The sequence below is a fragment of the Glandiceps talaboti genome, chromosome 1 (assembly GCF_964340395.1).
Source record: "Glandiceps talaboti chromosome 1, keGlaTala1.1, whole genome shotgun sequence".
Classification (NCBI taxonomy): Eukaryota; Metazoa; Hemichordata; class Enteropneusta; family Spengelidae; genus Glandiceps; species Glandiceps talaboti.
In genome coordinates, this window is record NC_135549.1 from 14,902,036 (window position 1) to 14,914,471 (window position 12,436).

Here is a 12,436-nt window from a genome sequence, read left to right on the forward strand (position 1 = left end):
CCAACCGGTCGGTCGGTCTCGGTCGGTCGGTCGGTCAGTCAGTCAGTCAGTCACTCAGTCACTCAGTCAGTCACTCAGTCAGTCAGTCAGTCAGTCAGCCAGCCAGCCAGCCAGCCAGCCAGCCAGCCAGCCAACTAACCAACCAACCAACCAACCAACCAACCAACCAACCAACCAACCAACCAACCAACCAACCAACCAACCAACCAACCAACCAACCAACCAACCAACCAACCAGTCTGTCTGTCTGTCTGTCTGTCTGTCTGTCTGTCTGTCTGTCTGTCTGCTTATCAATCTTATTAACATTCTATGTATGAATCGGCTGTAATTCATTTATTGAGAGCCTATTTCCCTTTACTTTATATTATTAACACGAGGGTACTATGGGTTCACGTTTATAGGTGTTGTCACCTGTGTGGACTTCCTGACTGATGTCACTGCTCACTTTATTGAATAAATAAATAAATAAAAATAAACAAAGTAACAAAAAACAAACAAACAAACAACCAAACAAACAACCAACCAACCAACCAACCAACCAAACAAACAAACAAACAAACAAACAAACAAACAAACAAACAAACAAAACAAACAAACAAACAAACAAACAAACAAACAAACAAACAAACAAACAACATTTAATATAATGGAAACAACTTTTCAAGTGAGATCCAGTCTGTGATGCTTTTTTGTCCTGTCCAGTTCATGACTTTGCTCTGAAAAACCATGACTATGCCGACCACACACTCACAACGCACAACCATAGGGGTGTGTAATATTTCATAGATTGTTGTTTGCTTGTTGGTCTACAGAGTATAACAACCCTTTGACTATATATTCCTACATGTAAGCATGGTAAGGTAAAGAGAGAAGCGCGGACATCTTCTTTCGTTAACCTTTCAAATATGAACAAAACATGCACATTTGCTTAACAAAAACATACCTGCATAAAGAATAGGTGCCAACTAAAGTTATACACTATCTCTGGAGGCAAAAAACTGCTTTTGTAAAGAGAAAAATGACCTTTTAGTTTTACAATACATGAATAAGCGAGCGCTGTATAAAATCCTCTGCATGTCAGAGGCAAGTCAAGTGACGTAACCGTCAATTTTATTTCCTTACAGATAGGAATATATAGTCAAAAGGTTGTTACATTTGGTCTGTAGACCAGGAAAACAACAATCTAGGAAATATTACACGCCCCAATGCGCACAACACACATTAATCATGACAACAATCTCGGAACTATCCTTGATTATACCGCCCTCTAGCGAGCTACTCTAGCGTACAGCTCACACGCATGCGTTTAATCGTAGCCGCCATATTGGAAAGATGTCGCTTGCAAGTTGGAGCCGGGTTTCTGCACATTTAGCTCGCGTGAGTATCTTTTTTCACATCTTGCCAAATTGGATAAACTGGTCTAATGTTTCATCACCTAAAGTGAGCCACAAAGGTCATTAATTAAGTTATTTAACTGACTGATATATCGCTGAACAAGTGAGCGACCTACAAACTCTTCCGGTCCTTCGAGGGCTTCCTATCCGAATCCCTGTCACTTTATCATTTGTTGCGTGTTGTTTGTTTTCTCACGTGGAGAAACCCCTGATCGCGAATAAGTTATTGCGGAAAGACAGGGCCTCAAGAAAACCACAGGAGATCCATTCGGGTCATGTTCATTGATTCAAACTATCTTCAAAGTTCTTGCGGTTATCCTTTTGATCATCATCATCATCATCATCATGGACTTAGTTTAGTATCAACCCCGGCAATGTAATGGAGTGACCCCCTTTGACCTCAGTTTTATTTATGTGTTATATTGCACGCACATCTATCTATATAGATAGTATAGTATCTCCAAGAATTACTTCATTTTTAGTTTGTAAATGAGACAGGATATCAAATGCTTTTCGGTACATAGAATTGTTGTCGGTAATTGTATCATAAGTTGTGATTATTTTCATGGTATATCACCTCACTCGCATTCCACCTCCACCATGATCACATGCACTTTCAGGGATCCATGATTATGATAAAAAGGATAAATTCTCTCGGCAACAAAACTCCTAGGTTTGTTTTAGGAAAGCAAATCTTGCTCCCTGTATCAATTACCCAAAACTACAACAGAGAGAAAAAATTTAGGAATGATTGAAACATTATTGGCAGATTTAGCAGATTTACCTAGAAAATTTCATCCCCAAAACATATGCCTCTTATATGTTCTATTCCAGGCAAGTCGCAATAATCTTTTCAATCGACAGCTGCCATTATGTACAGTAATTAACAATAGGCTATTTTCTGAAGTAAAAGATGAAGCTGATTTGTGTGTGATAGGATCAGGACCTGGAGGATATGTTGCAGCAATTAAAGCAGCCCAGCTGGGCATGAAGGTTTGTAATGCTAGAAATCTATTGACACCCACTTCTACACAAGGTTCCTTTTCATAGTTCTTTAAATCCTGGTCTTCCATATAGTATCCTCTCGGACAAAGTAATTAAGGCACTAAGGTGGTGGTCTAGATTATGATTTCTGAGCAACCTATGGATTAGACCAGAGACTTGTCTTTGACTTTCAAATCTGATGATCCTGATGATACCAATTACAAGCTCAATGCGTTTCTCAATCAGTTTTCTTGACTACACATAAAGTTGGGCCCATGGGAAGCCATACAATACAGGTAGGGTGAATAATGTTAACAAACAGGGCATGTAAGTAGTAATCCATCACACATTGACACACTCTTCTTGGTACCTGGCTACTTCATTCAAGTGGTTATGTTTACTGTGTAACTCCCCCCTCCAGTTCAAATCTAAGTCATGTGTAGACAGGATAACGTCACCAGTTTATTTTAACTCTAATTGGATGTTATTTACAGCTCTTGGTGGTAATTTAAATTTAGAACAGATATCAGTGCTAAACAGGATATAGAGCTTGTCATTGGTATAGGATTGTTAGATTAGAAAACCAAGGACACGTCTCTAGTATACCACACTGGATGTAACAAATATCCTGTCACATTTTATGCAAACATGGTACCAAAACATCAACAAATCCCAAAGATTCTCCCTGCCTTGTCTATAACTGCAGCAAGTACAGAATGAATTATTGATCACTGACACCCTTTGGGGAAAAGATTTGAGGGAGAACACTGATGTATATCATATATTTGTCTTTTGAAGTAACAGTAAATTCTAGTAACATGTTTTGAAATACTTCTGTTATGGAGGTTAATGCAATATTGTTCAACTCACTGAAAGCCATGACTAGTGTGTAGTCACTTTACAGTCTGCAAACTGAGCACCTATGCAGTGTTCACAAAATTGTCCTGTTTACACCCCAAAATGCCAACACAGATGGTATTAATTACAAATGAAAACTATAGTGTTGGAAAGTCAAATTTACAAGTTAAAAACAACTTTATGAAGCTTGATTGCCTGTTAAGCTTTGGTTTAATTTAGTTGGAAACACTTGTTTTTATAGGTAGAGCTATATTTCATGAAAATTTCTTAGACAGTGTTGTACTTTAACTTATGCCACATGTAATGTTAGGTTCACTATAATCAGTTCCACATCCTTTAAAATAAACTTTTATACTATTGTGTAACAGTTGTTAACACCACGTTGATATTTATGTACAATTAGAGATGTTACTCCCAACATTTTTCTTTGTTCAGCCAAGGAAAATACGAGAGACCTAAGGGGCCTTTGTCACTACGAGTCGCTAGACAAGTAGTGACAACCTTGGGTCACAAGTATTTTCCAGCTGAATGAAGAAAAATATTGGAGAATAACAATGGCAGTTTTGAACGTTTTGACTCATATTTCAAACATAGCAGAACCAGTGACATAGACACGTATTGTCATAGCATGGAGACACGTTGTCATGATATAGAACAAACAGAGTATAGAGTTCATATTTTTGGCTTATGCATGCTATAAAATTGTGATATTTAGGTTGTAGCTACTTGTTGGAATATGGTGAATTCATCATGTCGACTTTAAAGGAACTGGCAGATGTAAAGAATTTGTGCTAAGAATATTAATGTTGAATGTTTTTTTTTTGTATTGCAGACAGTATGTGTAGAGAAGAATGCGACACTAGGAGGCACTTGTCTTAATGTGGGATGTATCCCTTCCAAAGCTTTATTGAATAATTCACATTTTTACCATTTAGTCCATAAAGGAGATTTCAAAAATAGGGGAATCGAAAGTAAGTAGTTTTACATAAATTTGAAAGATTCAATGCCAATGTCAAGGTTAATCCTCTTTCCCCTTAGAGGGTATTTGTTTGTACACAACTATTAAGTACAAGTTTGGGAGAAAGAGGATTAACAGGATATTGTCAACTTCCACTTTCAACATCTGTCACACCTCCAACCTTGATTCTTTCAAAATGGAACTGAATACTCATCTGTTGAGAACAGCTTAATTAAAGTGTGTTCAGAAGTTGGCGTTTATATGTTTGTTAGTTAGTTTGTTTGTTTGTTTGTTTGATTGATTGATTGATGTGTTTGGTATAAAAATATGTTTATCACAATACAATGTAATGAACTGTGCTTTTGAGACTGTGAATTAGATTTGTCATTGGCCTGTGTCATGCATATAATCACACAAAATCACGTAAGAAAAGAAAACACAGTAAAGATAGAAGTGTTCAGAATTGTAATGATACTAACTTTCTCCATAAGTTTTTCAGATACATTAATGACGTGTTTGTTTGTTTGTATGTTTTGTTACAGTTGAAAATTTGACATTGAATTTAGAGAAGATGATGCAACAAAAGACAGGAGCCGTCAAAGCATTAACTGGTGGCATTGCCCATCTATTCAAACAAAACAAAGTAAGTTGTTCTTACTAATACATGTAGAATCATTTCGGTATCAGAAACATATCTAGGAAAAGATTTTGAAAAAGAATAAATAAATGGATTGTATATTAAATCTATCTTATAGATGTCATAGTTTTAGCACAGTATTTTTGCTGAGGGCAGTGTATAACTAAGTGTACCTGGTTTCTCCAGCTATTTTACTGGTGTTTGCCAGCAAAATTATTTGGTACAAGATGTGAAAATTTATGTAAGTTATACATGATTTCCTTCCCAGGCTCTGCTACCAGGGTTCTTGAACTTTGGCAGAAACACTGTCACAAGAAAATTGTATGGTTTAACCATACATTGGCAATTCAACAACATCCTTTTCAAGTATTCTCATTCAAAAGCAGAATAGTATAAACAAGACAGGAGAAATATGAAACAGGGAAGAAAACAATTTGGTTGTAATCTTTTAAAAAAGAAAGCTTAGGATACACAAGGGTACACTTTATTAAAATTACAAAATGACAAGTGAAATGTTAATTCTGTTTTGGTCAACAACTACCCCTTGGTAGAAAGATGATTTAGTTATTGTAGATAGAGATTTTGATGTATTTTTGTGGCTGTTATCTGTAGGTGACCCACCATCAAGGTTTTGGTAAAATAACAGGTCCCAATGAAGTAGCAGTATTTGATACACAGGGACACCAAGTAAAGGAGGTTGTCAAAGCTAAGAATATTCTTATAGCTACAGGATCTGAAGTTACACCATTTCCAGGTATTGAGGTAAGCCTGTAAACTATCTTGTCAGACTGAATAAACCTATTCATATTATTATGCATATTATTGACCTATTGATATCGACACACATATTGATCTTTGTGGCCCAGATATGGGTTTTGCAGACCAAAGTTGTATGGCAACAGGGCCCGACTTTAGGAGTGCCAATAAGCCATCTGCACACCCATATCCGAGGCATTTAAGTTTTATCACATACCCTATGTAGTGGCATGGAAACATCATTTAAATCATTTAAATAAATTGAAAATGGAACATTATTTTGTGCTCAATAATATAAAGGTAATGAGAAAAAAATCAAAACTGAATCACTTAGCAAACAACTATCAACAAGTGCGTCACTTACCACATTTGGGCAAAGTGTACCAGGGCGTGATATGGAAAATGATTGCACTGTTTCAATGCACACACACACCATTTAAATATATAGGAAGGAGATACTGGGTGTATGATATTATGAATAATGAATCTCACTGTGTTTATCATTCTACTAGATTGATGAAACACAGATCATATCTTCAACTGGTGCTCTTTCATTGGAAAAAGTGCCAGAACACATGGTTATCATTGGAGCTGGTGTAATTGGTGTAGAATTGGTGAGTTTACTGACCTTTCTATGAGATGTTTAACCCTCTACAGTAGAAATGGCATGGCATAACTACTTGCACAGAGAATATTTGTGGACAACCGTTGCCGCTCACAATCCCTTTACTTTCTGTCTGGACAGCAGTTTAAATACCTGACCTTTTACAAATGCTTTGATGTCGTCAACAAGAGATGACTAATCTCTTGTCTAAAAATATCAATTATGACCTTTAAATACATTATATCGCACTTGATACACACTGACAGACACGCTGAGTATAGTATGTATTTATATATCAGAAGGGATTCTTTTGTAGATTGATTTGTCACCTAGTGTTAGCATAGTCACAGAATATTTTACAAGGAGTTTTGCTATTGACAAACTCTTGTTCAGACAGAAGCAAATGATAATTAAGACCTGAAATGTATATATGCTTTATTGCCTTTGGCCACCGACTTATAGCAAGGAAAAAGATACATATCAAATAAATGAATAAATCAGCCACTCAAAGGAAAATTTAACTATTACACATCCCTGAGACAGCTTGATTCCTCAATAAAAATGCTATTAGACAAATTTTGCGAGGTTACATATAATTGTAACATCTCTACTTGAAAAAGATGACCAAAGACTGTTGATTTGGATATCGAAATACCCTCTGTGGTATTAATTTTTCCCTATGTCTTTGATAAATTGAGCATTCAAAAAGAAAATGAAACTCGTCCACTATAGAACAAGATTCTCACAGTTCACAAATCCTCTCTATATGCTCCAATCCTTCACAAATGGCTGTATTAGAAGTCATGACATATGTGATGATTTTCATGAAATATTGAATCTTGCACTAACAAAAATATGAGAAAAGAATGTACATATTCAGTTATACATGAAAGGGGAAACATCATAAAAAACTTTGACATGAATTCAACAGCTCTCGAGGCAGAGTCAATGGCTTCCTAGAGGTGATGTTTGCACAGTGTGTTTTTTCAAAAGATTTATTATAAGTGTATGATAAGTTTACCATTTAACTAAGATATATACTTTGCATGGAATGAATCCTGTAAACATTATCTTGACAACTTGTTCTAAGGGTATTTGTCAATTGTATGATGGTATTGATAATACTCTTTCTCTATAGGGCTCAGTATGGTCTCGTCTAGGAGCTAAAGTGACTGCAGTTGAATTCCTTGGCCATGTAGGTGGACTGGGTATTGATATGGAAATCAGGTAAAACAATTAAAGTTACCTTGTCTCTATTATAGGTTATACCATATTTTATAATTACATATGTACAGACAGACAGACAGACAGACAGACAGACATACAGACAGACAGACAGACAGACAGACAGACAGACAGACAGACATACATACATACATACATACATACATACATACATACATACATACAAGCACACGCATGCACACACCACACACACACACACACACACACACACACACACACACATACATAATGAAGGGAAATTGGGGAAAGAAAGTGACATGTAAATGATGTATATGTACAGACAAACATGCGTGCATGCAGACATATATGGTTTTGTTTGAATTTACAGTATTGAATATTGACAGCATACATATACTTATATCATGTGATATGTGAACATGCTTATCTTGTATTACTTGTTTTCATCAACAGTAAAAATTTTCAGCGAATTCTACAGAAGCAAGGAATGAAGTTCAAGCTCAATACCAAAGTGACTGGTGCTACTAAATCTAGTGATGGTAAAGTGAAAGTGTCCACTGAATCTGTTAAAGATTCCAGCAAAACAGAAGAAATTGACTGTGATGTTTTACTAGTATGCATTGGTAGGAGGCCATATACAGAGAACTTAGGCTTAGAGGTAAATAACTAGATAATGTGTCCTATTATTGATGTACAGTGTTTTATGTCCAGGTTACTGTGAATGATAAATCTCATAAAATTCACATTACTTCCTCTATTTAATCATGAGTTTTGTCATGAATTCTAGTTGTTAAGTCTTGATGATAATGAAGAAGGTTCTGAACTTGATGTAACCATGGCAACAACACAGCATAGTGTTTTAACGTTTTCTTTCTTTGGAACTTTAGGACATTGGAATTGAAACCGATAACAGGGGTAGAATTCCCATCAATGACAGATTTCAAACCAAAGTACCCAGGTACGTTTGCATTTAAGAAGTACTTGTTGTCACCTGTTAGAAGTGGAAGAAAAAAAGACTTATAGAGTGTCTGTCTGTCTTTGAGTACCTAACTGCATTCAACAGATTTTTATTGCCCAGTGCACCACAAAAGGAGGGGGGGGGGATACTGCACTAGGGTCTGTCCTAGTGCATGTGTATATGTGTGCGTTTAACATCATTCGCCATACATTTCAGAAATTAAAACCCATTCTATCACTTGCATCTCTCTCTCTTCGTGAATAAAGTGTATTTGCCATCGGTGACTGTGTCCAGGGTCCAATGTTAGCTCACAAGGCTGAAGATGAAGGTATTATCTGTGTTGAAGGCATATCAGGAGGTCCAGTACATATTGATTATAACTGTGTACCATCTGTTATCTACACTCATCCGGAAGTCGCATGGGTTGGTAAGAGTGAAGAACAACTGAAAGAAGAAGGGGTCAAGTACAATGTTGGCAAATTTCCATTTGCCGCTAACAGCAGGGCCAAAACAATTGGTAAGGTTAACATTGAGTTTAAAGTATTCTCTTCCCACCATATCTAGAAATGTCATCGAAGAAACAGTTTGTTTCACAGAACCATTGAACTAAAAGTTTTGTTTCAGAGAACCATTGAACTAAAATTTTGTTTCACGTCCATACAGCCTGAATATAAATATATTATAGAGATTGTACAATTAACCAACAGTTCTATGTTCTTGCTGTTTCTGTTTGATTTTAAACAATGATGTATCACGTAAGGATTTGAAATATAGGCATTTCTCTGTAAAATTTATCTAAACTAAGAATATACAAATTACCCTGGGACTAAGAGCAAGTAGTGACTTGCTTCTTGGACAAAACAAATGAAGGGACTGAAACGCTGGCGTGTTTGTGTAGTAATGTTGGTTATGTTGATTTGTCTGACAGCGGACACTGATGGTCTTGTGAAGATTCTGAGTGATAAAGAAACAGACAGAATGCTTGGTGCTTCCATCATTGGTGCTGTTGCTGGTGAGATGATTAATGAAGCAGCATTAGCTATGGAATACGGGGCATCATGTGAAGATGTAGCTAGAGTGTGTCATGCACATCCAGTGAGTACAACTTTCACTCTCAATTTACTATTATTGTCAGATCACTTTGTCATCATTTCAGACTTTTGATTTCTGCTTAGCTGTGTATTTATCATGTTCAAGAGGTACATTATTGATGTAATACTAGTATATAGATATAGGGACATCAGATTTCTGCCTGAAAGTTACAAATGTGACCTAAAAGTGCTTATTGCTGGCAAAAAATGTCACTCTTCTAGGGCTACACTTATCATAATACCATCTGACCAATGTGACCAGGTTTGAGTGTGAATGCAAGTTTAATATATATGAAAATAAAATATTCAGATGGAGGTGTGTATAATGAACACTGTCAAGTCATTATCTGAAGTTTATTCAGTACATTAGGCCACTGGCCTCATTGTACAATAAATATGAAAATAAGGATACAGAAAACAGTCAGGAGAGAGTCAAATCATTATCACAAAGGAAGGTGTAATGTTAGTAGGAAATATGACTCACCACTAATGCACCTTGTATTTCCTTACTACAGGTAGTATCATTTCGTTCAGTTGATTTAGCTGAAATGTTTATGATAATTATTTTGTTTATGTAAAACATTGAACTTAGATCTCTACAGTTCTTGGACTTGTCACTGCGAAACACACAGTACTGTGTTTCAAAATACATGTATAACATGAAAGCCCAGTCAGCTTGTCAATAAATTATACAGAAGCTGTACTCATAGATTCACTCGTTACCATGACAAATACTAAAATGCATACCGAGTAAACAACTGTTTCCAGGATTTGTGGTTATGTCATTTGAACAGAAATAAATACCAAAATTGTCGTACTCTACATTGCACACTAATACATGTCTTGGGATAAATTGCAGTGGTATTTTGCTGTGAAAAACTTTGCATTTGATTTTTATCATTTTCATTTTTGATTGTTTTACAGACCCATTCAGAAGCATTCAAGGAGGCAAATCTTGCAGCATGGTTAGGGAAACCAATCAACTTCTAGATTTACTAACATACTTTTTATGGTCCAGGAACATTTTCCAAATGCTTGCCACTTTGTACAGTAACCACCATGCAATGAATGAAAGTAAGACTGGTCACACCCATCACAGTGTAAATTTGTCACATTCATTTGAATCAGTGCATTGCATTGTAACAAGGAACCGGGTAGGATGAAATCAGACGGTAGTAACATTTGCTGCATCGATGTGTTAGTGTTGATGGGAAAGGTCATAAGGTCGTGAAGCTTACACTTGTTGGAGTTCATTAACACAAGGTAACTTTAATTGTTCCATTTGTGGTAAAAAAAATTGAAAGACGTGATTTATAGTTATAAATCTGGCGTGTTAAGCCTTACGAGTGACTAATATAGATATAATGATATCGTTTGGAAAATGATCCTTGTGTTCCATCCAACATGAGATTCCATTGAGACTGAAAAACACCACCTGTGCAGATTACTGTTGTTTCAAAACTGCTTTTTTTGTAATATATTGTATTTGATTGACGTTTTGCCCTCCTGTAGACATAGCAAATTTATACAGTACTGTGCTGTATTCTCAAACTACACCACAACTCAACGGAATACAAAATGCTTTCCTAATGTTTAAAAACAAACTAAGTTTGACTGATTGTGGATATAACAATATACAGTGTGTAGAAAAAAACTAATACAGATTGCAGTAAGAAAAAAAATGTCACAGAATGATCAAATCTCCTGTAAGTTGTGAATTTGAAAACCCAGAAATTCAAATCTGTACAGATGGCTAACTGTGTATACCAATCCTTATCAATTGTAAAAAAAAGAGAAGATTTTTACAGATTTAGAAAGTTTTAATTGTGAGAATCAGAGAGTTTGGTACTAGGATGAAATTATAATTTGCAGGCTTCCAAGAATTAACAGACAAGTTTGTACCAAATACAGATAGTTTTGGAGTTCATTGGTGGTTTAGACATACATGATAGCTATGTATGTATATTTTATTTATCCTGATTCCAAATAAACATTTGCCAAAATCTGAATCACTGTTTTCTTTTTGTCTTGCCTCTTCACAAGGGTTGAGCATGAGGTGTCGACATACATACATACATACATACATACATACATACATACATACATACATACACATATGTTGTATCTCGCACTCCCTGATACGTATACATATGTGTATGTTTGTGTTTGTGTTTTCTGGAACATGGCTTTCTTATTGTACCAGACACTACAAATGCAACTCTGTGATTGGTCAAGAAGACTCGTGAATATGGCATAGGGACATGCTTGAGCATATTTTTCATAATTTTTGTTGTGAAATAAAAAAAATTACTTGTCTTTTACTACTTAAATTAATGTCAAATCTAATCTGTGAATAAATGTCTTGTGTTTTAAAGCAAAGTGAGAATTTGACTTTTGCCAATGTTGGGTAGAAAAGCTGCTCAGAGAAGAAATGTCTTTGGCAAAGTAATTCTTCATAACTCAAACTATGACAGAACAGTCCTGTTTTGGAATTTTGGTAAACCAATACAGCCCAGAATTATGAATATGATAATGAATGAAAAGTCACATGGCTGGGGTCATTGTAATGATAGTCCAGATGCTACACCGTCTAGCTCAACGAGAAACCGTGAACTAAAAGTTGTTCATGCAAATCGATAAACCCCCAACTGTAAGATTGATGTAATAACAACAATATCAAACAGCATCCTGAGCTGACAGATATACCATATTTGGACATTATGTAACAGCCCCAGTGAACACTGACTTATCATTTGGAGAGAATCCTGTGGTTGATCAACACAGACATGATGTTAAATGACCCTGTAGGTGGCTTCATTTGAATTTGAAATTTCATCGCAGAAAGATCTTGAGATTCGATACCACGGATAGCACTAGACTATGGTAACGATGGCTGTGCACTATAAAGTTGTGAATTTGCAGTATAAATGCGTAAAGGGTAGTAGTGAAATAAAACCGATAAAATTAATTGCGAGGGTCAATGAATTAACTTT

General features: G+C 35.8%; 1 protein-coding gene across 1 annotated transcript; it reads left to right on the forward strand.

The window, feature by feature from the left end:
- Positions 1-1,316: 1,316 nt before the first annotated feature.
- LOC144446128 (dihydrolipoyl dehydrogenase, mitochondrial-like) lies at positions 1,317-11,481 on the forward strand. Its single transcript, XM_078135883.1, has 12 exons — positions 1,317-1,377; positions 2,229-2,387; positions 4,069-4,207; positions 4,737-4,837; positions 5,444-5,593; positions 6,100-6,201; positions 7,330-7,418; positions 7,848-8,052; positions 8,282-8,352; positions 8,619-8,869; positions 9,281-9,447; positions 10,368-11,481. Exons 1-12 carry the CDS (start codon positions 1,333-1,335, stop codon positions 10,431-10,433), a joined length of 1,545 nt encoding a protein of 514 aa, XP_077992009.1. The 5' UTR covers positions 1,317-1,332; the 3' UTR covers positions 10,434-11,481.
- Positions 11,482-12,436: the final 955 nt, after the last annotated feature.